At 41.3% G+C, this 27421-nt stretch overlaps 1 protein-coding gene across 1 annotated transcript in view; it reads left to right on the top strand.

Annotated features, from left to right (window-relative positions):
- CTNNBL1 (catenin beta like 1) overlaps positions 1 to 27421 on the top strand; it is a 161373-nt gene that overhangs the window by 47591 nt on the left and 86361 nt on the right. Inside the window, exons 5-7 of the mRNA XM_044263053.1 lie at positions 9553 to 9650; positions 16958 to 17051; positions 19918 to 20009. Of these exons, the coding sequence (XP_044118988.1) occupies positions 9553 to 9650; positions 16958 to 17051; positions 19918 to 20009 (284 nt within the window). The remainder of the gene's footprint in view (positions 1 to 9552; positions 9651 to 16957; positions 17052 to 19917; positions 20010 to 27421) is intronic.

Genomic DNA, 27421 nt, shown 5'->3' with positions numbered 1-27421 from the left:
ATCTGGGGCAATCCTTAATTGTCCTATTTTCTCTTATTAGTGCTGGAATTCATTGTGATGTATCTGTTCATACCTTAATAACGTTAATTTCTCAGGGTCTTGATTTTCCAGGTCCTTTATAGCGGCATGGCCAGATAGGATTTGAATCTGTTGATCTAGACATCATTCTGCTAACAGATGGCCCAGTGGAGTTGAGACAAGAGGAGGCAGTGAACCGTGGTAGAAAGCACACTGGAATGTCCAGGAAGACGGGGATTTTAATTTCTTTTGTCCAGCACTACATTCCCTATTCCTTTAAAAAGTCTCAGTGCACAGAAACACGTAGTATTTGTCGAATGAGCATTAGACCTAAACAGATGATCTAGCTTACTTACTGATCCCAGCTTACTTTCTTGTGTGAAATTTGATGGCCCTCCAGCCTTCAGTATTGTCCTCTGCAGAAATGGAGTCAATAACTTTTGCCTTTCATTGTTATGGAATATTAAAGGAGACCATGTGAGGGCCAAGCAGTTTCTGATACACAGTAGGCACTTAGTAAATGTTACTTTTAGCTGAATCTGAACCATGACTTCCAAAACCATTTTATACTTTGTCTTTGCTCTCAGATGTGCAGCAGCTTCCTGCAAACGGGTTTTGATATGCCCGTGGTCGGGGATATGTTCATTAAAGCGAATTCTCTTCCAATAGTTCTGTTTGAATCCAGATTTCTGAAGGTAGGAGACAAATGTAGTTAGTCTGCCTGAGTGATATTCACGGGGAATCTGCTGCTGCTTCATGTTATTTTCATCTTCCTGGTAATCTCTCTCCTGAGAGCATGTCTGACTAGGTTCTTTCCTGCCTGATAATTCTCATAGAAATAAATCAGTGAATAATTTTAATGCAGGCTTCTTGAGAGGTGATCTTAAGCCATTTCTGAGACTTGTAAGGTTAGGTAGCATTAAAAATCACTCTGTCTGTCCCCAGGTTGCTGTGTTCCTCAGGGTTTACTGCTGGGTTCTGGGTTGTACGAGAACCCTGGTGGATCAGCTTGTTTCTGGATCAGCTTAATATAGGGTCTCATGAACTCATGTAGTAGACGTGCTTTGAGTGCTTATTATGTACCAGGCACTGTACTAGACCCCGAGGAACCATGGACTAGACTGGATGTTCAAGCAGCATCAGTTAGTAAATATATATTTGAATATCTACCATATAATCAGCCCTATTCAATGTACTGACTAGTCCTCACAGAGTTAGTAAGGTAGAAAGAGTTCTTAGTTGTGACTTCACCTTTTAATTCACCTACAGAACGGTAGATTTTCAGAATCTAAGCAGACCTAATACATGATTTAGCCCATTGCCTTATTTATTTATTTAGTGACAAATCAGAGGTCCAAATAGTGGACAGCTAAGGTTGAGGTTGAGTCTGGCCCTCTGGGCCCCCGATTTCCAGGCTGGCCTTGTTTCAAATGCGTCTTGAACCCTCCCCCTGCAGGACTTATTACATCCCTAACAGAGTTGCATAGTGTCATCTGCTACCTTGTGTATTCACACAGGAATCACCAAGTTTGTTTCTGGAAACACAGCTCTCGTTCTTTTTCTGTTCCTGCTAACTCAAAGTAATAGTGGCAGCTTCCCGAAGATCCTGACATTTTGCTGATTCACCAGCCTGGTTCCTGCTGGGGAGGAGACTGACACAAGAAGTGCCGCTCGACATCAGCATACTTGGGAAAGGCAAGGGCACAGATGTTCCAAGTTGTTAAGTTCTGGTCTTTAAAAAGGAAAAAAACAAGTCCCCCTATAATAACTTTGACAGACTGCCATTTCCCTCCTGTTTTCTGAGAGCTAAACTGCGTTTTGTTTCCCCCCCACACCCAGTATGCCAACCTTCACCTTACTGCCCTAATGATATTTTTTAAAAATCTGATTTTTAATTATGCCCTACATCAAATTTAAAGTGCATTTGAAATTTTTTTAATTACCTAATTTTAATTAGCTGCAGCAATTAGGGTAAATGTCATCCTCCTCAAAGTACAGTTTTTCTTGAAAGTGGTTTCAGGATAGGGTAGGCCCTCTTGACTTGCATCTGACACATCCTCTCCCATTCCGGGACGCTGATCTCCCAGTAGCAATGTACTCTGCATCTTGTCTTATCTGTGATCTATAATGGAGATTTTTCTTCGGGAAATGCTTGTTAACAATTTACTGTTGTACAGCTGTAACTGCCCGAAACACCTTACCATGAATAAATAATTTCATGGCAGTCATGACTTAAATTTTTCATCTTTTTTAACTCTTCATTTATCAACCAACACCTTATGTGGCTGGTTGTGCTCCCGACAAGCCCAGGTCATCTTTGCTTTGTCCTTCTCTGAGAAAACATCAACTGTAGGGATTTTAATTGGATCAGAGTCTGGTTCGTTGTAACCTTAAGAGGCAGAGGATGCGAGAAAACAGCTTGTGCCTTGTCCTTTCAACCGTGAGAAGCAGCTTCAGAGTTTATTCCGGCGCTCTGCATCACTGCTGCTCGTGAGGGCCTGTCAGCGCTTCTGTGCCTTGTCTCCCCCCCTTGAGAGGCTGGAGCCCAGCCATCGGCTGGCTGCAGAGTGGAATTCTGGTCTGTGAAGAGCACCTCTGGGGGTGAGGGGCAGAAAGGGAGGGGCATACCCCTCACACGGTATTGAAGAGTCACTCCGAATGTGCTAGAAGGAAACACACGGTAGGATCCAACAGCTGCTGCCTTTTAGAAATACTGCTTTTTAAAACAATTTTTCCTTTGAAGTAGTCATTTAAATGTGTTTAGAGCCCTTTTTTGTGAACCTTTTGGAGTGTTTCTACAGAAACATAAAATCAAAGGTACGTTTAAAGATATTTTCTTAAGGTATTGCTAAACAAACAGTTTTTGTGGCCCATTTTAAGCCATATTTACTCATTTTGCCTAAAGGAACAAGGAGGAATAAAACAAGGGGAAGATAAAACCCCAGATGGTGACTTATCACCCCTTTTACCACCAACCAAAAAATAAATCACCACAGCACCAAATCCAAAAACATCCTATCTTTGTATATCATTAGCCACATTCTCAATTTGAGTGAGTGGAATCCTTTCTAAAGTCTTTGTGGTAGATCATGGCATTTATGGGCTTCCTCCTTTTTGTGATAAGCCCTGTTGGGTCCTATTGGGGAAACAAGAAATGATAACTCCAGTAGAGTAAAAACACTCACTCACTTACAAGTTACTTACTGTGTGTGGTAAGTGCCCTTGGAGTATTATGCTCACAAAATGCCTTTGGAGTTCTGAGGTGTGAGTCATTTCTGGCTTGGGGGTGATAAGGGAATTGGGCATTGGAGATGGGTAAGCTTTTGACAGATGTGGAAATTAGAGTGTGTTTCTAGTTTATTTTCATGGTCTGTACCTTGGCAGTGGAAATTGCCATTCCTTACATGCTAGAAGCTGACGTGCTCATGTAGTCACTACAAACTAACCAGGATATCAGGTTCAGGACTTTATTAAAAACAAACAAACAGAAACAAAAACAAAACACCAAGACTACTGCTTTCCAACTAAGTGCTCTATTCTTTAAAAAAAAAAGAAAGAAAGAAAGAAAGAAATTGGGGTTTATTGAGTATCCCAGGTTGTTCAAAGACTGCTTTGTCTCTACCTGTTTGTGACTCAGAAAAATGAGGTCTCATCGTAATGTTGTCCTAAGGCATTATTACAGTGGGTTGCATACCAATAATGCAGGAAGGGAGAAATTTGTTAGTTACATAGGAGATCATTGGTGTTGATGGGACAGCTTTTTTTTTTTTGGTCTGGGATAATTTCACGGAATGGTTGTTAGCTCTGTTCTTTTCTATACTACTGCCTAGTTTTCTTTGACTCTAGAAAGCCAGGAGGACCTGCAAAGTTGTCCTTTTGGATTTTGTGAAGAATTACTGTGGGGGTTGGAAAATAAAGAGCAGGCAGACTTTTTTTTTAGACCAGCAGGGATCAATTGAATTTGAGCAGTTTGGGTCTGAGAAAGCTGAAGGGAAACAAACTGACTGCAACACACCATAGTGTCCCACAGGGTGTGTACAATAGTCAGGGGTGCCATGTGTTAGAGCCCCAGTGTTAATGAGCAGGACTAGGGCTGGGAAGAGTTTGAGCCTCTTAAGGGCTTTCTTCTAATTGGACTGGGAGGGAGTTGGCTATTGCTCCAGTGCTTTCCTGCAAACACTGTCTAACAAGACTTGTGAATCTTGAGCTATTGCTTTGCTGGGAGCTGTTCTCATCTTGACATTTCCAGAATCAAAACTATATTGAAGAGAAGGTACTTCTTTTTCTCATCAGTAGTCTGACATGTCTGATAATCTGTGCAGATAAATCACCCATTTTTCTGGAGCCTTTTAGATACGCTCTGAAGAAAGTCAGATCAGGTAAAAAGAGCCAAATGTCAATCTAGGGAAAGGACCTCTTAATGTAGCTTTTGTTCTTGTTTATGAATTTTAGGTGAATGCCATGCCCCTAGAAGGTTAGGGTGGTTATAATGTGCTTTGGACATCTCCCCTGTGGCATAATAGTGCCCATTAGCATTTGTAGGTACTTAATGAATCTTGAATGAGTGCATTTTCTCCCTCATCTTAGTTTGATCTAGGAGTGGGAGAAAATTAAGAGTCCAGGTTTATTCTAGGTCGCTCTGTGCCAACTGTTTTAAAAGGAGGAAAAGACCATTGTGTCTGTGTTTTGAAATTGATCTACATTAACCGAGCCTTTCCTAATCATTGTCCTAATCTAGAAGTAAAAGAAAAAAGTTTGGTTTTTTTGGTTTGTTTTTAAACTGACATTTGTTCCATTAAATCAGTTGTAGTCCCTGAATCTAGACTGGTTTATTTTTCTTAAGGAATCCTTTTTGAGATGACTTATTTATTTATTTATTTATTTATTATTTTTTATTTTTTAAAAGATTTTATTTATTTATTTAACAGACAGAGATCACAAGTAGGCAGAGAGGCATCCAGAAGGGGGGGGGGGGAAGCAGGCTCTCTGCTGAGCAGAGAGCCTGATGCAGGGCTTAATCCCAGAACCCCTGAATCATGACCTGAGCAGAAGGCAGAGGCTTAACCCACTGAGCCACCCAGGTGCCCCCAAAATGACTTTTTCAAAAAAACCATCTGCTTACTACATCTTATTCTTATCTTTTTTTTTTTTTAAGTAACTTTGTTCCTTACAGACACATCTAATTGGAGATTAATGAGATTAACATTCAGTTTCTGTACCCAAACTCTACATGGATCATACCCAAAAGCAAATATATAAACCAAAAAGTGGAAGTAAATACTACCTCTTTTTCCAAAAGCCTTTGTATTATGGACCATTTTGTGTCCAGCTGGTCTTTTCTACTTCATCTCTTATTACACTAGCTTATTGCCCCAGTAGTGGACAGGTACAGAGGGAGTGTGCGGGGTGGCCCTTCTACTCGACATGACAAAATAGGCTATCAAAAACTGTGTTTTAGTAATTCACAGAGAGACAGGCGCTCTGTTTTCCTATTATACTTGGACGGGAGAGCCTTTTACCTTGTGAAATGAAATTGTAACTACAGTGGAAAAACCTATCACCCATGCCCAGTCTGCTTGTGAAGAAATGTTGGATGGGCGGCAGACCATGCTGAATTTTCTCATCAAGATAGTCCCTTTGTCTATCTTTAGTTTGGGTTCTCATTCCTCTTTCTGGTCTTCAAATGACCTCTGTCTTCTGCGTAATATTATATTACCCAGGAGTTGCTGATTACAATATGGACTCATTACTGCCTTGCTGAAATGTTATTTGGTGAAAGTTAGGAATTTATGTAAAATCAGCTAGCAGTAGAATTGATGAGATGTTTACCAGACCCAATAGCTGATATCTCCTTTCATGTTTGACTTCTCAACTGAGGCAGGAGGGTAGGCAAGGAGATAACCACTGGAACATTTCTAAAAATGACTTTCCTTGGTAAAAAGTTAGACATTTATCCTGTCCTACATAAAACCACCACCATTGTCAATTATTTTCCTTTTTAAAAAAAGTTCCTAGGTTTAATGTGACACATCTGTGAGCATGGTATAAGACTAATGAAAGAAATATATGATACCCGGCCCATAGACCTTAGAGGCTGGAAAAGGACTTGATCAATCTGAATGTCTGTAGCATAGCCGAAAAATAAAATTAGATCTTCTAACCCATTGTGACCCATAAAGGGAGACCATGCTGTTGTTAGCTTACATTTTAGATTTTAGAGGCTTCAGGAAAAAGTGAAGGCAACAGTGAGGGCCTTGGCCATTCTGTGGGAAGACTTGACTAACAGTCTTTATTATAAAACGTTTTCATATTTTCTTAGTACTTTGATTTGCTTGGCTTTCGACATATGTGACCTTATTTATTCCTTTTAGCTACTCAGCAAGATAGGCTGGGCAGAAACTATTGCCACCAATTTATAGGCGAGGAAACTAAGCTATAAGGAGATAAAGGGGCTTGGACAGGATTACATGGCTAGTGATAATTTGGGGATAGGTCAGTTCACTAAAGATAGGAAGCAGAGATGAATACGACATGACTCCTGTCCTCATGTTTGCTCTGACTCTTCATCTATTGTTCTTTCAAATATACCCCATCTGTGTTTTGAGGCTGTTTGTGTGTGTGTGTGTGTGTTTAAATTTTATTTATTTATTTGACACACACAGCGAGTGAGCGAGCAAGACAGAGAACAAGCACAGCAGGGGGAACAGCAGGCGAGGGAGAAGCAGGCTTCCCGCTGAGCAAGGAGCCTGTTGTGGGGCTTGATCCCAGGACCCTGGGATCATGACCTGAGCCGAAGGCAAATGCTTAGCCAGCTCTGCCACCCAGGCACCCTTTGAGGCTGTTGTTTAATGAACAGATGAGTTAATAAATACTTAGTTCTGTGTGGCATTGTTCAAGGGAGGTAATGATAGTGCTTATTATGTGCCTGATTCGTATTCTTGTCCTGTAGACATCTGGCTCCACAGTGGGTCGATGGATGGATGGATACATAGATGAAATGTCATATATACATTAAATAAACATGTGAATAGGTAAGATTTTTATGATGTACATGTAAGAACTTTTCAAGAGAATATATTCGGGAGTTTCTTAGATGAGGAGGATGAGGAGGAATTTTCAGCATCTTGTTTGTTCCTGAAACTTTTAATAAGTTTTGGTGGAAATATGTTACAGATCTTTGTAATTACAATGGGGTCATTGGCTAGAACTTCCCAGAACCTAGCCCTGTTTAAAGCTGGTTTGTATTTTCCTGTGCATTAATCTGGAGTATAGTGGCAAAATTATCATTTTTGGAATCAGATGGACCAAACATTCCCCCTTACTATTGCAGTGCCTTTAGGTGAGTTACTTAACCGCTTTGAGCTTTTAGCTTTCTGACCTGTAAAATCTTATAATGCCCTTGTGAGAATTTGGTAGCTCAGCACTTGGTGTAATGATGACTTTTAGACATATTATTACAATGGTGACCGCTGCAGTCTTTAATTCCTACTAGTCAGGGGTGGCTCTGGAGTTTCTAGGGGTTAATTTGGTAGCCAGTTTTTGTTTTTTAAAATTAATTCAAACAACTGTGTTTTGGTTTACTGTATGTCAAGTATGTTACATGGTCTTTTGTGTCAACCACTTTCTGGTTGATGAAGACTAGACACGGCACATAAAGGAGTTTTGTCCAAAGACCTTTCAGCTCTTTTACATATTCAGTTTTATAGCACTCCAGTGTTTTGGGTACATAACACTTTAAAGAGTGAAAGAAGATGACACTGATAGCTTAGTTACTTGTGCATGATGATCAGCTGGTCAGTTATAAATGAATAAACCAACCCTCCAATAGCTTTTCTTTCGGCAAAAGATGTTCATAAAATACCTGGAACATTAGCTGGTTGTTAGCAAGCCCTATCATTCCTGTTATTGTGTCCTTTATCTTTTTTCTTTCCAGTTCTAGGGAAACTGCCCTGATTCTGACCTTGTCTCACTCTGGACTCTTGTATGTGGTATCTTTTCCTCCAGACCTCGCTTCCCGCCCAGCCCACCCCCTTCAACTACCTGCTCATCCTGCCTCCCATGTGCCCAGTCCTGCCCTGGCACTCTGCTTGAGTGCAAGTCTGTACACTGTTAGGTTATTCTTTCAAAATATTATTTTCCTCCTAGAGCTCTAATTGTAGTTTTCTCCCTGTTCTCCCCTTTCTTCTGTCCTTCCCTCCCTTCCCGGATCCTCTGTGTCCTCTTCATGTGCCTTTGTGCCTTCCAGTCTCCTTTTCTTCTCGCCCTTCTGCCCTCATCCTTTTTAGTTGCCTGTTTTCTGACCAGTTTTTCTCTAGCAGATCATGGCTGATTTCTGAGTTCAGTTTGATTGCCCCCTTTACAGGACATCTGTATTCCTCATTTGTTACATGTTGGCAGTTGCCTGTGGTGCATAATTTTTTAAATGTCTCTGATTATTGAACGTCCTCGTTTTGTAGATGAGGAAACGGAGGCCCGGAATGAATAGTGGATTTGCTTTTGTCATCAGCACAGTGCTTTCTTCATCGTAGACATTCAGAAATGCAGGTTGGCAGAGCATGGTGTGTGTGTGTGTGTGTGTGTATGTGTGAAAGAGTGAGTGAGAGAGAAAAGAGAATATGGGGCGCCTGGGTGGCTCAGTGGGTTAAGCCGCTGCCTTCAGCTCAGGTCATGATCTCAGGGTCCTGGGATCGAGTCCCGTATCGGGCTCTCTGCTCGGCAGGGAGCCTGCTTCCCTCTCTCTCTCTCTCTGCCTGCCTCTCCATCTACTTGTGATTTCTCTCTGTCAAATAAATAAATAAAATCTTAAAAAAAAAAAAAAAAAAAAGAGAATATGTTTCCAAGCTGAGGAGGGAAAGCAGTTTTGTTCTGCCTTCTAGTTTCCAAACATAACTCCTTTTTTCTCTCCTTCTTGTTTTCTTTCTTTCATATATATCTTCCTCTATTTTTGTCTTGTGTTTATCTTATCGTTCTTCCTTTTATGTCCATAGTAGCTCAGTGTTTGAGGGGAGGGAGCTGAGGGTGGGGGGAGGTTTAGCACAGTCCAGTATAAAGCCTTCCTTCTACATCTGAAACTGATTTTGTCCTGCCCCGCTCTCTGCTGACCTCTAGATGAACACCAGCCATCTCATCTCAGAAATCATTACTGCCTTCGAAGGTGAACTGTACAGGGTAGTTCAGATTATACTGAGTTCCAAGAATTTAAATCGTGAGATAGGGTTAAGGGTGTTGGCCTACTTCTCACTGGAAAAGCAACCTCCTGAGCAATTTATTTGAAATTTTGAAATATGAAAATGTAGTGAACCTATGGAGTAAGTGACCAGGAAGGCAGCATAAGGAAAAAGACTGAGTCAGTTAACAACATTTACTGGACACCCACCATGAGTAGAACCTCGTTGAAGAGATGTTAATAAAACCACAGTGTATTAAAGGTGAACGGTAATAAAATGATTGATAGGGAAACAGAAAAGAACCAAAGATTTTAATAAAATGTCAGTAAGGTTTCAGTATGTACGTGATGCCCTTAACACTTTTCACATGTGTCCATAGCTGTGGTTGATTTGCTTCAGGAATTAACAGATATAGACACCCTCCATGAGAGTGAAGAGGGAGCGGAAGTACTCATCGATGCTCTGGTAAGTTGCACATCCAGCGGGGGTTTTGCGGGTACGTGTAGGTGTTAACATCATCACCATTTTCTCTGAGTGTACCAGGTGGGTGTGAGCTCCATGGCAAGGCTACATTGAATGAGGAGAATAGAAGGTAGAAATGCAACTTGTGGGGTTGTGGGGTACATGATACTCTGGAACTGTGTTAAGGAGGGGTTATAGAGGCCTAGCATTTATTAAATATCTGCTTTAGGAAGGCCTTTTCTCATTTTTTTCCCACTTTATGTGATCTTCACCATATCCTCTTAGATGGGTATTACTGCTACTATTCCCATTTCCAGCTGTGACACTGAGGCTTAGAGAGGCAAAATAGCTTGCCCGTGGTCACGCAGCTGGGATTTGAACCTGTATTCTTTTTGACTCCATGTTCCTGTTCTTCTGCCTCCAACTGTGGTGCTGCTGGTCTTTTCACAAATGTTTCTTCTCTCCTCTGCGAGCACCAGTGAGGACAGATACCATTATTATTTTATAGATAGGGAATCGGAGAATGGCAAGAACAAACCTTCTAACTCATCCAGCCAGAGTTGCAGCCCCTCCTTGTAGAGACAGGGCCAGTGGATTTCTGTGTGTCTTTTTTGTGGAGCCTGGGTAAGGCTTTACAGTCTTCTAGGCAGCAGCTAGTCAAAAATCTATACGTGAGTTAAACCAGTCTATTCTCCTTGCCTCCCTTTACATGTGAGGAAACCCAGATACAGAAGGGCAGCCATCCAGTGGGTCATTCAGCCAGGCCCTGTACAGCAGAAATGAGAGCCCGCATGTTCAGATCCCCGCCACACCAGCTTCCCTCTTTCACCAGTGATCGTAGAGGCCTCCAAGACTGGAAAGGCACCACAGCCGGCAAGTGGAGGAGAGAGTCTAGTCCAGCCTCTTACCCTGACACCTGTGGGGCTCTGTCTACCATCAAACTGTCTCCCTCCTCTAGGATGGAGTTAATTTTCCTTCCTCTCTGTTTTCTGTTGTCTGGTCTTTTCTTTCTGCTAAGAATGTTAGTAAATACTGGCTTTGATGCAGTTTAACAGTTTATCAGAAAAGGCTGTAGTCCCTTGTATTAGAAGCGCCGGGGTGTTTGTTAGGCTATATTCTGGCCCCATCCCAAACCCACTGAATCAGAAATGGTTGGGACTGGGGCGGGCCCCAAATGGTTCTGACACCCCATCAGTGCTCCACCCACCCTCTCCTCACTCTGTCTCTCTCAAGGTCCTTGACACTGGAAATTTCCCATGTGCCATGCTTGCTGCTGGCATTCAGTGTGAATGGAAAGGCTGCGAACCCACTAGATATGAAGGACTGTCTGCTACAGAGCGTGAGGCTGGAGTCCAGCAGGGCTATTTGTGACTGAGTTTGATGAAAATTTCTATTGCCATTTTTCTTTCAGGCTCCGTCCTAGAGCGAACTGCCACTTTTGTAGAATTCAGGACCTTTATTTTCCCTTGGAACCACTGTGCAGAAAGAAAAGGATGATGTTGGGTTGTCTTTTTGTTTTGAGGAGCATCTGAAGGAAGGCTGTGGCACTTGCTCCTGCTCTGTGTCCCCACAGTGTCATTTGTGCAGTCTTACCTTCCAGAGGTTAATTACAGTGGCCCTGAGTGAGCCTTCCTGCCTGGTCCCTGGGCTGATTTTAATTACCATCCTTTGCCCGTGTGAATAGGGGAGACGAGAGAGGAGCAGCTAGCCTGGCTGCTGCTGTAAAATACACCCAGAAACAGCAGTTCACACAAAAGCCCCCTTTGTGTTTTCTGTGTCGCTAAGCCCACCAACCAAAGCTGGATCGTGCAGATTTTATTGTTTGTTTGGAAAGGAACAGTTCATCCTCAGTCTGGGGAGCCATTAGGTAGCTGCTATACAGGGTTTTCTGTTTGTTTAGGTTTTTTTTATTATCATTTTAAGATTTTGACTCTTACAGCTTTATACTGGTGGGGCTGGTGTGAATCACAGTTGAACATTCCTAGACTCCTCTATATGATTTGCTCGTCTGCAGCCAGTCAGAAGCCATCAGTAAATAACAGCAGAACTGGTGGGTGGTCTTTCATTTATTTTTTTTTTTACCCTTGTGCTGCACTCAGGAAGAAGTTTGATAAGTATTCTTATATTACAAGGGTTGAGTTGTCTTTGTAGTTCTAATTTGGGGCCAATATCAGAGGCCCGGAATAGCACGAGCAGAGGCTAGAGGGCGCAGAGCAGAATTTATTGTGGTGTGCAGTTTGCGGTTATTGCCTCGGTCTTTTTCCCAATTGGAAGTCCTAAGCAATGAACTAGCACATTTCTGGGGAGAGAGTGCTATCCTGGCATTCTTGGGGGATCGTTGGGGCTTAAAATTTGGTTCACTTCCACTGCTATTACTTACGCAGAAGGTGAATATTTGTGCTTTGTAACAAATTGATTTGGTAGCCTAGAAAATAGTGTCTTTTCTAAGAGTAGTAAATGCAAGGGTATGTTGCTTTAATGGCACTTCTCTGAAGTCTTAGGACTTCTTGAGAGTTGTGATTAGATGACAGCCATTTCCTACTTTCTAGTCCCCAAATCTGCCAGCTGCTTGGCAGCCCCATGCCTTTGCTCCCATCTGCCTTCTGCTTGGCAAGCCTTGCTTTTCCTGGGCTACCTGGAATACTCCTGCTCATCCTTTAAAGCCTGACTTAAAGCTTATCTCTTCTGAGGTTTTTGTTTTGTTTTATTTTTGTTTTTTATTGTTTTTTTAGGCTCATCCTCCTAGCCCCCAACAGAATTTGTGTATTTGCGTTCTTTTAGCACTTTGTGTATCCTGGCACTTGTCACATTGGCTTATAAACATCTGTTAATAAGTTTGTCTTTCCTGAGATGGGATTTGCATCAAGAGAGTGGCTCGAGTGGTAGCTGTATCATTTACCAACTGTGTGTCCTTGGGAAAGTTACCTAATCTCCATGTACTCAAGTTTCTCCGTCTGTAGAATGGGGATAACAGTACTGCCTGTTGCATAACATTGAAGTGAAGAATAAATGAGGTACTGAATCTTCAGGACAGTGTCCAGCACAGAGTAAACACCCAGTATATGTTGGCCATTATCTTCATAAAGGTACTATACCTGGAACATACTAAGTTCTTAGTAAATGTCAAGTTAAAATGATATGTATCATCGGCCATACAGCAAGAGCAAACACTTTTCTCATTTTGACAGATGTTCAAAGAACATTTTGAATGACTACTCAAAAAATTTTTATGAAGGGAATGGACCAAAGTAAGGCATGAGAGGATAGATGTTTAGCTTTAAAAAAAAACGAGGATGAAATGAGTAGTGATGATAATGCAAGGCAGAATATTAAGAACAATTATGAGAGATGTACGCTTCTGTGGAAGTGGGGAGGAGGGAGCAACCAGTTGTGAGGGGAAGACTCAGGAAGGACTGCAGAGCTGCAGGTACTTTCTGTGGCCTCAAAGGGAAGCTCAGTGGGAGGATGTGTGCAGGTGTCCCAGCAGAAGAGGTAGGAATGTGGCTGGGCCACGACATTGGCCATAGTGGCTAGGAGCCACCGTTTGTCATAAAGAGTTTCACAAAAGTCCCGTTGATGTGGAGACTCAGGGGACTGCCCTCCATACCCATTCTCTTGCACTCACTTAACCCTTCGGTGAACATTCAGCTTTGAAGTTCTCTAGTGCTGTGGCTGGGCTGCTTGGCAGTGCCTTTGTGCTGCTCAGGTGGGGCTGAGGTTGGCAGGTTTCCGTTGCTCTAAAGGTATTTATTGTGTGAATTTCTGGATCCTGTCATTTGTATCCCTTCTCATTTCTATTAATGTCCCCCTTCGTTTGTATTTGTTCCCAAGCAAAATTCATTTGTTCATTCATTCTCTGAATGTTTATTGAATACTTTTTCTGTTCTAGACTGTAGGAATGGGGTATATAGCAGTGAGCCAGACTGACAGAGTCTGCTTTCGTGGAGCTCAAATTCTAGTGTGGGGAGAAGCAGTAATCAAACGAGAAAGCAGATGGTGATTCTCTGTTACATAAAGAATTAAAATAGGGAGATGTGATGTCCGGTGACTGGGAAGTCACGTTAGATTAGCTAGTCGGGGAAGGCCCGAGTTTGGCATGACACAAAGAAACCAGCCATTCAGAATGACGGAGGGCAAGATGGGACAAGTGCAAAGGATGACCTAAGGCAGGAATGAGTTTGACAGACTTGAGGAACAGAAAAACTGTTTGAGCACAGCTGGAGGGAGGGGAGAGAATGCAGTCAGGGGCAGATTGCTCAGGGTTTTATAGGCCATGGTAGGAAGCTGGGGTGGAATTGCCGGTGTGAAGGGGAGTAACTGGAGTATCTTGGGCAAGGGAGTGTAGCATAGTCTGACCTAACAGTTTAGGAAGATCGTTCTTGGCAGCTGGATAATGAATTGCAGGAGCAAGAGGAGAAACTAAAATATTACTAGGTAGGTGGCAACAGGTGTAAGTTTTGCATTCTGACCATACTACCATTTGTACTCTCATAACTTTCTGCTTGATCAAGATTCAGTGGATGTAGGAGGTTTTTTCTTAGTTTTTTAATTATGAAATTTTCAGAACTCACAACAGGTAGAAAATTTAACTCCACACTCTTAAGAAAGTTTATTGGCAGATTGTACAAGATAGGAAAAGAATCCTTCAAACTTTCTCATCTGTCCTTTTTAAAAATGTTTTCCTTCTGTCTTGTATCCGTCTTCCCTGGGCAAGTGGGAAAGGATATCTGAACATGCCCTTGACCTTTGTCTTAGTAGGACCTGCCGGAATATTGTTTAGGAGACCTGATAACGGGGAGAAGTATCTGGTGGACTTACCAGAAAACATCAGGCTTAAGACAATCTTGATTTCCAAGGCCAAGGTTGCTCTGGCTGACACTTTGGTCCCTGACCAGGATTCATTTTTGGTTTCAGGTTTAGTCACAGGTCCAGAAAATTGGCATGAAGGTGGTAGACCCAAGCTGCTAGAGTGAGTGAGGCAGAATGCTAATTTGTGCTTCTTACTAGGTGATATTCAGAGCTATGCATAATACAGATATTTTTCCAAGGGTTTTCTGAGCTAAATGTATTTTGACTGCTTTGACCCTCCTACAATCAGATAAAATTGCATTTAACCCAGCTAAACATAAACTTTCATACTTTGCAAGCTTGAAAAGGCTGTCTCTTAGAAGTTAGATTTCTGTGGCAAGAAAAAATTTCCTCCAGCCAGATATCCATTCAGTTCTGGGATTTGAATGCATTGCATACTGTCACTTTCCCCCCTACCATTTTCCAGATAGCAGAGATGGGAAACATAACGAAGAATCAAGGAAAGGGGGAAAGTAGTGCAGATAAAGCAGCAATAAGCAATTGAAACGGGTGAAGCAGTTTGCAGAACCGACAAGCAGTGTGATACCCAGTGGATTTGCAGTGTCTGCTGCTTTAGGATTCAGGGAGATTATAAGTCAATCAGGGTGATTTAGGGAAAAACAAACTGTGACATGGTTCATATTTTCCCCCCAGATGTTTTTCTGTTTCCTCTCACATACTCAGATTGTCCAATTAATTAAGGAAAACATTGCAGTGGATTTCTTTGGTGAAGCTTTTGCTGGCTGTGAGATTGGAGAGTGAGATTGTATATCTCCTTGGGATAAGAGGGGAAAACAGCTCATTCTTGTATTTACGGGCACCCTCAATTCTGGCATCAGTATCCCCTCAGATCTGCAGCTAGTGTCTTGCATTGTTCTTCACAGTAGAAAGGGCAGAGCCTAGAAAATTCTACCTTATTTATGATTGAGGTTCACAAATCAGTCAGTAATTGCAGCTTTTCCCCCTTGCCAGCTGCTTTCTTTAAGTGTCACCAGGAGTGGAGGCCTTATTTCAAGATCTGTCTCTCTTGCCATTGTTCCATCCTCCAGCTCAGTTTGAGCTGTGTCTTAGGGTATCTTATACACAGGTGCTCAGGCAGTATCAGCTGAGTGAGCTGATACGTTTCCATATCTCTCCTTTCTTTTCCCCCTCCCCAGAGTGACAGGGTATGATTGGAAAAAATAGATGCTTAGAGTCAGTCACTTTTGCTTCAACCTTTGTGGCATTGGCCAGGCTAGTTATCCTCTCTGGACCTTTGTTTGCTCACCTATAAGAGCTGTGAGGATGTGTGATAGTAAATGGAACAGATTCTATAAAAGACCTGATTGCAGCACACAAAGTAAGTGTTTTCTCAGTTTATTTGAATTTAGCAAAATGACTGATTATCTGTCATGTACCATAGCATTGCACTACCCTTGGAAGAGTATGCCAGGGTGGGAAATCCTCCCGTTTGCTAAGGGAGGCAGTCAGAGAGGATATACCACAGACACACGGCAGGTTTTATTTTCCTGTGCAGGTTACTGACTGGCTACTGATAAGAAAGTTATTACCAGGTGGGTAATCACTTCTTGATTCTGCGTTTCCTTAGTTACCTTCCTGGGTTTGCATAAGGGTTACCCAAAGGGCAGTCTCCCTAAGAATACAGATTGTGTGCAGAGGGAAGCATGAGGTAGTGTAAGTGTTATTTAACCAAAGAAGGAAGGTTGATTTTTGCTTTTCTTCTACTTCCCAGTAGCCATTTGGTCTTGGCTAAGCTGTTAATCTTTGAATATCAGCTCTGTGACATGGCTACTGAAAGTTTTCTATAAGGTTGTATGAATTAAATTAGAGAAATTTAATTGCTGTTCTATGTGTTAAGTGTAATACAAATGTCAGGCATTTTATTACTTTAATACTCTTCTCAAGAAGGAATTAGAAATTCATCAGAAGTAATAGTTTCATAAAAGCTTAGCACAGAACGTTAGGAATGTTTTGAGTTTAACCCTAAATTTTGAGGTCAGTGTAAAGTATGGCAAATAAACTTCCCAACTAAACATCTCTTGGTGCTATGGTCTAGAAACATGATTTTGGCTTGAACAAACTATTGACCCGATTTAAGATGGCACTTCTGCAAGGTGTTTGTTTCAATTCTACAGGGAAGTAGAAAGAGCAGTGAACTTGATTTCAGAAGGCCTGGGTTCAAGTGCTAGCGCTGATACTCACCAGCTTTGTAACCTTGAACTTTACTTTGTCTCCTTAAGCTTAGATTTACTCATCTTAAGTTAGGGGTAAGGAAGCCTGCCCTTTCTTTGTCTTGGGGTCTCTTCAAGACCCAAAGAGGTAATGGGATGGAAGAGCACACTGTAAACCATCTGATTTGTTCTTTTGTTGGTACAGGTGAGAAGAAAGCATGGGAATGGGAACATTTTGGGACTGTTCTGTGACATGTATCCCTCTCTCCCCTTGCTCCCCTGTTGCTGAAGGTGGATGGGCAGGTGGTGGCCCTGCTAGTGCAGAATCTGGAGCGCCTGGATGAGTCCGTGAAAGAAGAGGCGGATGGTGTCCACAACACTCTAGGTGAGGGGCAGGGCAACCAGTGATCTGAGACCTTTGTGTTTGTTTGGGGGTTCGGTGCTCATTTCTTTCTTCCTTCATAATAGAGTCAACAGCAGTGGTGTTTTCTTTCCTTCTAGTCCCAGACTGCTTTTCCAGAAATGAAGACCCTTGTGTAAATTTCATATAACGGCAGCTTTGCTTTGGCTTGCAAGTAATAAAAGCAGAAATCCACTAAGTCGGGTAACTTCCTGGACAAAAACTGGCCCCTTTTAGCAGGCCTCTGCCTCCAAATGTTAGGGTCATGTCTGTGCAGGGTGAATTTTTTTAATTTTTAAAATTTTTTTAGCTTTAGAAAGTGTATATTTTACTATTTTTAATCTCTCTATATTGGTTTTTCTTCCTACTCCCTTCAGTGGGACTACAAACTTTGGAACAGTGGAATACCTTTATAAGACAGTTTATTTGGAAAACAGTTAAGTGTGTCTTTGTCTTATGTGTAGTTTGCCATGTGAACCAAATTGAAATATTGCTGTTAACTTGGATGCACTTTCATCATATGTTAATTTAAGTGGGTGTCTTTGCTGTATTTCTCTTCCTCCTCCTCAAATCTCCCAGATCTTTCTCCCTGCAAAGTTACTGAACCATTATCCTATTTAAAATCGTGCTTTTGAGTAGTCCTCTTTATCACTGGTCATTGTCTTATTTAAAAAAAAAAAAATAAAGGTGACATATCTTAAGCAGAGCTTGAGAAACGAATGAAGTCCAGCTGAAGCAGAAATTTTGATGAGATTAGATTTTTCTCTCAGCTCTTTTTGTCTACCACAGATTTCTCTTGTGATTTTATACTCTCTTCTGTGAGCATTATCATAAAGAAGAGGGAAGACATATCACCGAGGGAATAAGAGAAGAGAGAACACAACAATCTAACTTTGGGGTTGGCTTTAGTCTAGAGCTAGAATTTGGTGTTGCCATCTGTTAGCCTAATGCTGGATTTTGCTGGATAGAAAGCTTATCAAAAGTTTTAACTGATGGGCGGCGCCTGGGTGGCTCAGTGGGTTACACGGCTGCCTTCGGCTCAGGTCATGATCTCAGGGTCCTGGGATCGAGTCCTGCATCAGGCTCTCTTCTTGGCAGGGAACCTGCTTCCCTTCCTCTCTCTCTGCCTGCCTCTCTGCTTACTTGTGATCTCTCTCTGTCAAATAAAATCTTTAAAAAAAAAAAAAGTTTTAACTGAATGTTAATAAAAAGGGCCTGGTGTAATGAAAAAAGCCCCAGGCTTGCTGTCTGTGGAGATCTGTCTGGTTTCAGCATGGTCACCTACCAGCAGCTCAGGAGGTCCATCCCACTCTCATTTATTGAGCACCTGCTGTTTGTGAAGCACTGGGCTAGGCACTGAAGTAGATTAAAGATGAATTGGGCATGGTCTTAACTCTGGGAGAGTCTTGATCGGAAAGAAAAAATAATACAGGGTGACAAATGGGATAATAGTCAGTGGAGAACAGTGTGGAAGTGAGGGAGGGCCTCCAAAGGCAGCTGAATGGGGCTGAGTATGAAGACGGGTGCATTTTGACAGAGAAATGTGAGAAGGACCCTTGGGTGGGAAAGAGTCACAGTTGCAAAGCCAGGAGTGGGCGTGGACTGGGAAAAGATTAGAGATGTACTGTGGCAGTGAGAGGTAGCAGTAGTGGAAGATGGGACGGGAGGCGTGAGTTTGCCCAGATGGTGGAAGACCTTGTAAACTGAGACAGGATGATTGGATTTGACTGTAGTGAGCAACAGGAAGCCATCTAAAGTGTAAGCAGAGGAATCAGATAAGGGCATTGGAGATTAAAATGAATGAGTTGATTTTCCCAGGAAATGTGAAAAAGTAACTTAGGGTATTGTGATGATCCTTGCCTCTCAGGGGTCTCTTACTACTCTGCTAACCTGGCTTTGTATTCCATGCCCTGAGGAGGCTGCCCACTGAGTCTTTTAACTTGCCACTGGCTGACAAGGGCAGAGGAGTGAAGATGAACGTAAGAGGCATGGTGATTTCTTTATCCCTTTCTCCTTCAAAACTCAAATCTGATGTCTGGGCATTGGGCTTAGAGAACGTGGAACTAACTATGTCTCCTTTATAATGTAACATATCCTAGGATATGGAGCAGAAGGGGCCCTGAAAGAAATGAAAACATTGGATGTGTTAGAATGGAACTGAAGGGGTTTTTAAAAAATATTCCCCTTTTTAGTATCATAGTCATGTAATAATTTTTTTCTTTTGGCATCCTAAGTTGTAATTTTCTATTAAGCAGCAATTTGACCATTGTAGGAGATAGCAAGACCAATTATATTTGCTTCGAGTACCTGACAGTTACCTCTGCCGGCATGGCCTTTCCCCTCTGTGCACTTTATTTTGTGCAATTAAGAGGATCATGCTTTCCTCCTTTGCTGTATCCAGAGAAAGAGAACTGAAAGTGAATGAATCAGAAAGGGAAGAGACTGAATTCACCATCCCGTTTTTTTTCCTAGGCTTCCTGCCTAGTCCTGTATCTTCAGTTACGGGTCTCTGGGACCCCAGTGCAATGAGTTAAGAAGGCCTTCCTGGGCAGATACCCACATTTCCCTGTGTTCTGCTCTGGGGTTGTTCCCTATGAGCGCAGAACATCTATCACATTCCTTTTGTGAATTTCATCATTTTCATTATGAGTTTTACTTGCAACCTTACTTGAATTGAAAACAAACCATAGCATCTCCCTGGTTAATCTAATAATGACAACATAGCATCTGGCTGGGAGGAATACAGGAAGTGGGAAGAGGAATACGGTGTCTGTCATGGGCAGAGAAGCTGGCTTGTTGCAGATGGAAACAAAATTGCCCTCCCAAATGACTGGTGTCTGTCTCCCTTTAGCTATTGTGGAAAACATGGCAGAGTTCCGGCCTGAGATGTGCACCGAGGCTGCCCAGCAGGGTCTTCTGCAGTGGCTGTTGAAGAGGCTGAAGGTCAGTTTGATGTTGTGGGACGGCAGCTCACACCAGCCTTTCCTCTGGGTCTGGCTGAAGCTGGCTCACCGACACCGATGTTTGTCCCTTTTGCTGTGGGATCTAGTTTGGGAATCTTCACTAGAAGATCCCTTTTGTCTTTTTCTGCTTTTCCTTTGTTTGTTTTAAAAGAAGAGGCTTTCAAAGTAGCCTTTAATACCTCTGAAAATATTTAAAACATTTTGTAAATACAAATAAGTTCGTGTGGTACAGAGGGCATAAAAGTAAAAGCTCTCCTCAGTAGAGTCTTTCTAGTTCCACTTGCCAGAGTTAACTAAAATATTGTTAACAATATTTTACCTATCCTTCCAGAAGTTTTCTGTGTATCTAGGAGTGTGTGTGTTTCACAAATAGAATTATACAATATTTTATTTTACAAGTTGGCTTTTTCGGTGAATTAATAGCTGCCTAGTAGTCTGTTTTATGCATATACCAAAATTAATTTAGCCATTCCCCCTTTTTATAACACTTACTCACTGCTGTATAACAATTTTCTACTGTTAAAAGCAGTGCTGTAGTGACTATTCTCATATACACATACACATTTTTTTTTCTTGCACACTTCTTTTAGTTTATCTGTAAGATAAATTCCTGGAATTAGAATTGATAGAGATCAAAGGATATACACATTAACATTTTTGGTGGGTATTGCAAAATTGTTCTGTGTAAGGGTGCCCCACTGATTTGAGAGTATCTATTTCCCCTAGCAACGTTGGGTACTATCAAACTTAAAATTTTGTTAATCTGCTAAATGAAAACGGGTTTTTTTTTTTAAATTTTGGAATTTTAAAATCAGGGAAAGAATATTGGCTTCTACATGTTTGTTAGATATTTGTATTCAACTCTTTTAATTTACTATTATCCTTTGTGCATATTTATATTTCTGTTAGATTATTTATTCTCTTTTCTTCTTAGGATAGCCCCTTTGACTATCTTTTTAACAACTAGTGCTGTCCCATAGAGTAAATGAGGAACAAGTGGCAAGAGCTTCTCTTAAAAGAGTAGTTTTAACCAAAGGCATGATGGGAGGCAGTTTGGGATTGCTTATATGCTACTGAAATGGTTAGCAAGCAAGGATTCCCAGCTTTTCTGTGAGGAGGCATTTGTTCATAGATAGAATGATTCTCTAAGTGTTCATGGCCTTGCTATGCTTCAGAGCTTCACAGAGATCCAGAAAGTCTGAGGTACCTCAGGATGTCAGGTCAGATTTATCCCGCCCCCCCATTGTCTTGGCAGGACTGAGAAAGAATGTTCTGCCTAAGAGGGCATATGCCCAATGATTACCCTTCTTTCTGACCATCTAGGTCTTCCCCAATCCTACTTTAAATAAGTTAAATACCATTTGTTTCCATGAAATCTGTAACACAGATTATATAGCATGACTTGAATGTATTCATATTCAGCTCGTCTAGATACTTCCATCAGTGGGAATGGGCACATTTGCCTGGCAGAGTATAAACTCAGTGCCTATTTCAGTAGATTGCAACTCCCTTTACACACACACACACACACACACACACAGACCCCTACCTTTTAGGGGAAAAAAAATCAGGTCTGGTTAATTCATGCATTGTCATCTTTGCAACTTCCTTGACCTCTTCTCATGAGTCTCGATGTCTTTTGGTTTTTAGGACTAGAACTGTTTCCCCATGTAATTCTCAGTTTTTTCTTTCCTCAACATTCAACACATTTTTATTCTCCAAAGCCTTAAAACATTTTGGGAGTGAGGAGTGGAGGGGAGAAAAGTAGGACACAGAGTTGAGGGGATGGAATAGATTACAGGGACCTGAGCTGTTCATGGGGTGGCCATAGGTGAGAGCTCCAATGGTAAAATATACAAAACAATCCAATGACTTTTGTCTCTGAAGTCAAGACCAATTCCTTTTAGTTCCTTGAGACTTCAGGGATCCTTCATTAAACCAGGATGTCAGGCCTCCTCTGCCCTTCGAAAGGTGTTGACACTGCCAGTCTTTTTTTGAATTGGTAACAGGAAGGAAAATTGAGACCTTTGGGGGTTTAGCTTGGATTACATTACCCTAATGAGAGTAAAGAGTCCCACTTGATAGTCTAGCAAGCTGGTGACTCTTGCCTTTTAGGCACAATGTTTATGTAATCCTCAGGGCATAAATAGCCATGTTGCTGTCTCTAAAACCGTTTTTTCAAGGTTTCAGGGTATCTAAACATTAAAATGCTATTCAGTTATTTTACTAGTAAGCAAGTGCCCTTAGAAAAATCCTGTGCTGCCCAGATCATTAAGAAGAATCCTGCTTAAGTATGAGGCCAGCAAGAAGGCATGTTTTTTAAAAAAACAATGCCTTGCTCTTTTTTCTCATCATCTGGGACAGTGCTTGCTATAACTTTCACTGTCATAAACATTGAATCTGAGTGCTGGGCATAGGCCCTGATTTTTACCAGCAGAACTCTAAAAAATTCAGATTTCCATGGGGCGCCTGGGTGGCTTAGTTAAACGTCTGCCGTCAGCTGAGGTCATGATCCTGGAGTCCCAGGATCCAGCCCCGCTCAGCAGGGAGTCTGCTTCTCCCACTGACCCTTCCCATCTTGTGCACACTCTCTCATACACTCTGTCTCTCTCAAATAAATACACTTAAAAAAACAAAACAAAACCAGTTTTCCAGACCCATTGTCTAGTCTCTGTCTTTGGCATATTTTAGAGAAGTTCTGCCTATGATGCTAATGGACAGCCCTCACTGATACCCTCTGTTCTCTGGAGATATGAACATTACTGTTAGCCATTTTTATTCTGCTCTACTCCTGCACTAGATTTAATACTCCATTTTCAGTGTGCCATTCTCTATTCCAGAACCTTCCTCTACAAGATGCTGATGACTTCTCCACCAGAGCCCACCTTCTCTGCCTACTTTTAAAGTCCTCTTATACCTGGCCTAGTCTGACTTTTTCATTTCTCCCTTTTTAAACATTATTATTACCTTTCAGGCATCTTTTTTACCTACCATCTGCTCTGCAAAGGTCAGAATGATTTTGACCTCTGTATCTGTTTTGTTGTTCATGCTCCTCTTTCCACCAGGAATGACTCCTGTCTTTCTTATGTACTTCTCAGGTATACACAGCCTTCATTAAGCAGTTTAAATCCCTAATCTTCCACGTAGCCACCATCATTTTTAGAACTGAAAGGAAATTTATAACTTCCATTGCAGATTAAAAAAAAATCAAGACTTAGAGAGATCGAGTCCCAAATCGGGCTTCTTGCCGGCGGGGAGCCTGCTTCTCTCTCTGCCTCTGCCTGCCACTCTGTCTGCTTGTGCGCTCTATCTCTGACAAATAAATAAATAAAAATCTTAAAAAAAAATAAAATAAAATAAAAGCAAGGACTGGGTCTCCATTATTTTTGCTTCTCTCAGTTGTTCTTAAGGTGTGGTTCCCCTGGCAACTTGTTAAAAATGCAAATTATTGAATCCACCCCTTCACCTGCTGACTCCACCCCTCCTGGGTGAGACTGGTAATCAGTTTTAAGAAGCCCTCCAGGTGAGTTGGAGGTAGGTTAACATCTGAGAACACCAAAGTTTATGTTGCTTGTTAAGCCCTGTTCTTTAACTGATCATCCTGTATTTATTCAGTAGTCTTTGAGTGATTCTTTAGTGAGTGGCACCTTGATGAGTCCTCTTTTTGTGCTGGTAGCCTAGCAGTATATAGAGATACGGATTTCTTCATCCATTAAATGAAATGTCACTAATTTGTGCTAATGAGGATGAAACCCACTGCAGACCGATTGCATTAAATGGGTTAGCAGGTGAGCAGATAACAGGATTGTGAGTGAGACTATCACAGTTCATTTTTATGGAGAATACAAGACTTTAGGACGTGTGTACTATTGAAAATAATGCCCAAACCCAAAGTTTTATTTTTCCTTTTCTAAAGAAACAAAATTAGGATTCCCTTTGTTTCCCAGTGAGGTCAATGTTTCAGAAACAGTTGCAACATTCAGCATATGAGCTAATGGATTGAGAATTGGCTACACGATACTACATGTACAACTGGTTGATGAGAAGTTCTTAGCCTCCTATGACCAGGAGCTGGGATTTTACAGGGCACAATCTGCTTCAGCAGTTGTACAGAGCTGTGGATGTGTCTGAACCTGCCCCATGTGTTCCAGGTACCAGAGGTGAGCTGCAGAAATAACCTGCAGCTTCTGGCTGCGGGTGGTAGCATAATTGTTTTGTACTTTCCAAAAAGGCAGCAGTTCCCAGAAAGGTGAAGTTTAATTTTATTCAAGGCTGGTACATGCTGAGTACAAACCTATGCTTGACTCTGTAATTACTCTGACAGCTGAAAGATTTAGGATCACCAGGCTCCTGGATAGAAGAGAGCCCCCAGAAGCTTCAAGTCCCATTGGTTAACTTTGCAAACTCCAAGAGACCATACCTCCAAACTGAATTCTCCTTTCTCCTGATGTCCACTAACTATCCTTGTAATTTGTCAGTTTGATATTTTGTAAGCTTGGAGGCCATCATCTCTGGCTGATACTTAAGTAGAAATAAAACTTCCTTGGTGACTTTTTGTCTTTGCTTAGACATGAAGGATTAGACTCCTTCCTTCCCACCAGTCCCACCATTTCCTTTATTTCTTTTCCACAAAAGTAAAATACTTGGTTGTCATTATCATCACCATTAAGTTTTTCCCATCTGCTACAAGTGTCATGTGTTGGCTATTGATTATGTGGGAAGCGTTATTCTGGATACCTCACGTATATTATTTCTGATCCTTACGCCCTTCCAAGTGAGTGCTCCTGTCCTCAGTTTACAGTTATTGGAACAATTCTACAGAGGGGAAGTGATTGTCCTAACCCCACAGGAATTACATGGCAGAGCCTGTGACAGTTGGGCATAGGTATCTCCAAAGCCTTTCCCTCTTGGCAAGGTACTTTCCAGCTGGTACCCATTTCAGGCTCTGAAGCATTTTAGGGCTCAGGATTGTGGAGTTATGGGGTCTAATCAAATGACTTTCTAATTAGATTCCTCCTTCCTGCCAGTTTTTCAAAGAACCTTTATTTTAACAGAAAAAGTGATGAAATTATTATTTTGATTTTTAAAAATTTACTTTGGGCACATTGGAAACTCCTTGAAGTGTCACAGCAAAAGCTGGAGATTTCCTGGGGGACTCCTTCTCAGTAGAGGGGAACTAGCTGTTGGGTGCCTGTGATATATAAGCTGGTTAATTTAATCCAACTACCCCATGAGGAAATTATTACTTATTTTTACTTAACATAAGAGAAATTGGGCAAGAGAGGCAAAATAATTTGGCCAAGATCACGTAGCTGGAAACCAATAAGGCTGAGATTCTAGCCTGGATATTTCTGATTCCAGTCATTAGAAAAACTTCTAGTACTTAATTTATGTTAGGTACTTCCATACTATAACCTTATTTATTTCTCATAGTAACTCTCCTGATGTTATGTTAATCTGTTTTATTATTTTATTTTTATTAGGCTGTTATTTTATTATTTGCTTTTTACAGACAAGGAAACTTTAAGAAAACTTAAGATCGAGATACATTTCTTGGGTCATAGATGTCCACTCTCAGTTCCTGGTGCCCTGGATGTCTTAGAATTTCGTTTTTACGTGTTTACATGAAACTGTGCCTCTATGCCAGAGACCTAACAATCATGTTTATTAAGTAGTTAGATCCAAATGATTTAATACGTATTTATGTCCTAACAATTTAGTAGCCATTTGAAAAAGTAATACACATGAATTAAAAGAAAAAATATTTTTATTTTATACTTAAAGACCGCAGTTACTTATTAATAGATGTGTGTGCCTTTTGAGTCCTGCACAACTTCTAAAGCCTTGGAATACAGTTGAACACCACTACCCTCATTCCTGCTCCATACTGATTTTCACACAGTTCTTTTATTACAGCAACCACCAAAAACCAGCTTCACAAAGACAGGATGTCATCAAAAGAGTATACCTGGAGCTAGTAGTTAATGCAGTGTTCAACACATGTCATATGTCACTGTGCTTTCTTTGGAAATTTTAAAGTACCCTGCAGTGCCCCTGTGAGTTGAGTTTGACATCCTAGGTACCTTGGCACACAGTTTGGGAACTGCAGATTTTGTCTCATGTAGGTAGTACATGCTCATGAGTCAAACCTAGGTGCATCAATCCTAGATTGATATTCTTCTCTTTTTTTTCTTTAACAGGACCATATTACTTTCTAAAATTAATTTTAATTCAGTGTAATATTTTTTAAATGCCATTAACAATGGACAAGGTTCACGTCTAATTCACGTCTAATTCAAGGTTCACGTGTGCTTTCGTGTTTATTTCTTTGTCTTGCATACAGCAGATGCCCAGCAAATACTCGTTGAAAAACAAAAAGAAAATCTCCCCCTTATCTTGGAGATAAGATTTATAAAATCAAATAAAAGACAAGAGGCATCGAAAACACAGAAAGGCTGTGAGATCTTTTGGCTTCTTTTAGTTAAGTGCATCTTGTTTCAAACAAGAACCCTCGTCCTTGAAAAGCTGCATATAAGTGAAGTGGTGTGGCTTAAGTCATTTAAAATACCAATACTTATAATTTAAATAATTTTGGATAAGTAATTTTATTAACAAATTCTTGATTCTGATAGAGATGCTTACCCCTTGGCTTATCACCATGTTTTCATTTTCATAAAACTGTTTTCCTTAAAGTGAAACACGCTACAGATTGCATTTAAACCCTGGCTGTTATACTGAATTTCTTGAAACAAGGCCTCAAGCTTGCCCAGGGAACATACCCTGCAGTCAGTACACGTAAGACTTTGCATTAACAGATCTTTTAACCTAAGATGGTCTGCTTCCTGAAACCCTGTGGGGTGCACTTGGGCTTGACGAGAAAGACGTGCATAGAAAACTGAAAAGTTGCTGGGTGTTGCTTCATTAGGGGCCACTCTTCCTTCTTAAGTACAAAATCAATGTCCAGACAGAATTGGGAATAGCTCTGAGGTGATGGAGGTGTTAGCTCTAAGATGAACACTTCCCTGTCCTTTCCAGGTACAGAAATGATTTGTCATTTCAAAAACCTGGGTGGGTAGCAAGGCTGCTGCTGATTAACAATTGTTGTGTATGTGCCTGCATTTTAAGGATCAAGGGACAGTAAATAAAAACACGTCGATCAGGTTTGCTCTTCTCTGTGCACCTTTATCCAAAGGAGCCTTATTAGTGGTGAGATATTCGCATCTCGCTACGGAAGCAACAATATGGACAGCCATAAAAGATAGTCTCTGCAGTAGATATGTCCCCTCTGAAACACCAAGTAGCAGAGCGTGCAGCAGGGAAAGAATTGTGGGTAGTAATTTGGGTGTTAAAATATTAACACATTTCTGCATTTTTAATGTGGTTTCCTTTTTA

Source organism: Neovison vison, chromosome 8, assembly GCF_020171115.1.
Source record: "Neovison vison isolate M4711 chromosome 8, ASM_NN_V1, whole genome shotgun sequence".
Lineage (NCBI taxonomy): Eukaryota > Metazoa > Chordata > Mammalia > Carnivora > Mustelidae > Neogale > Neogale vison.
This window is presented reverse-complemented; position numbering and strand designations above follow the sequence as displayed.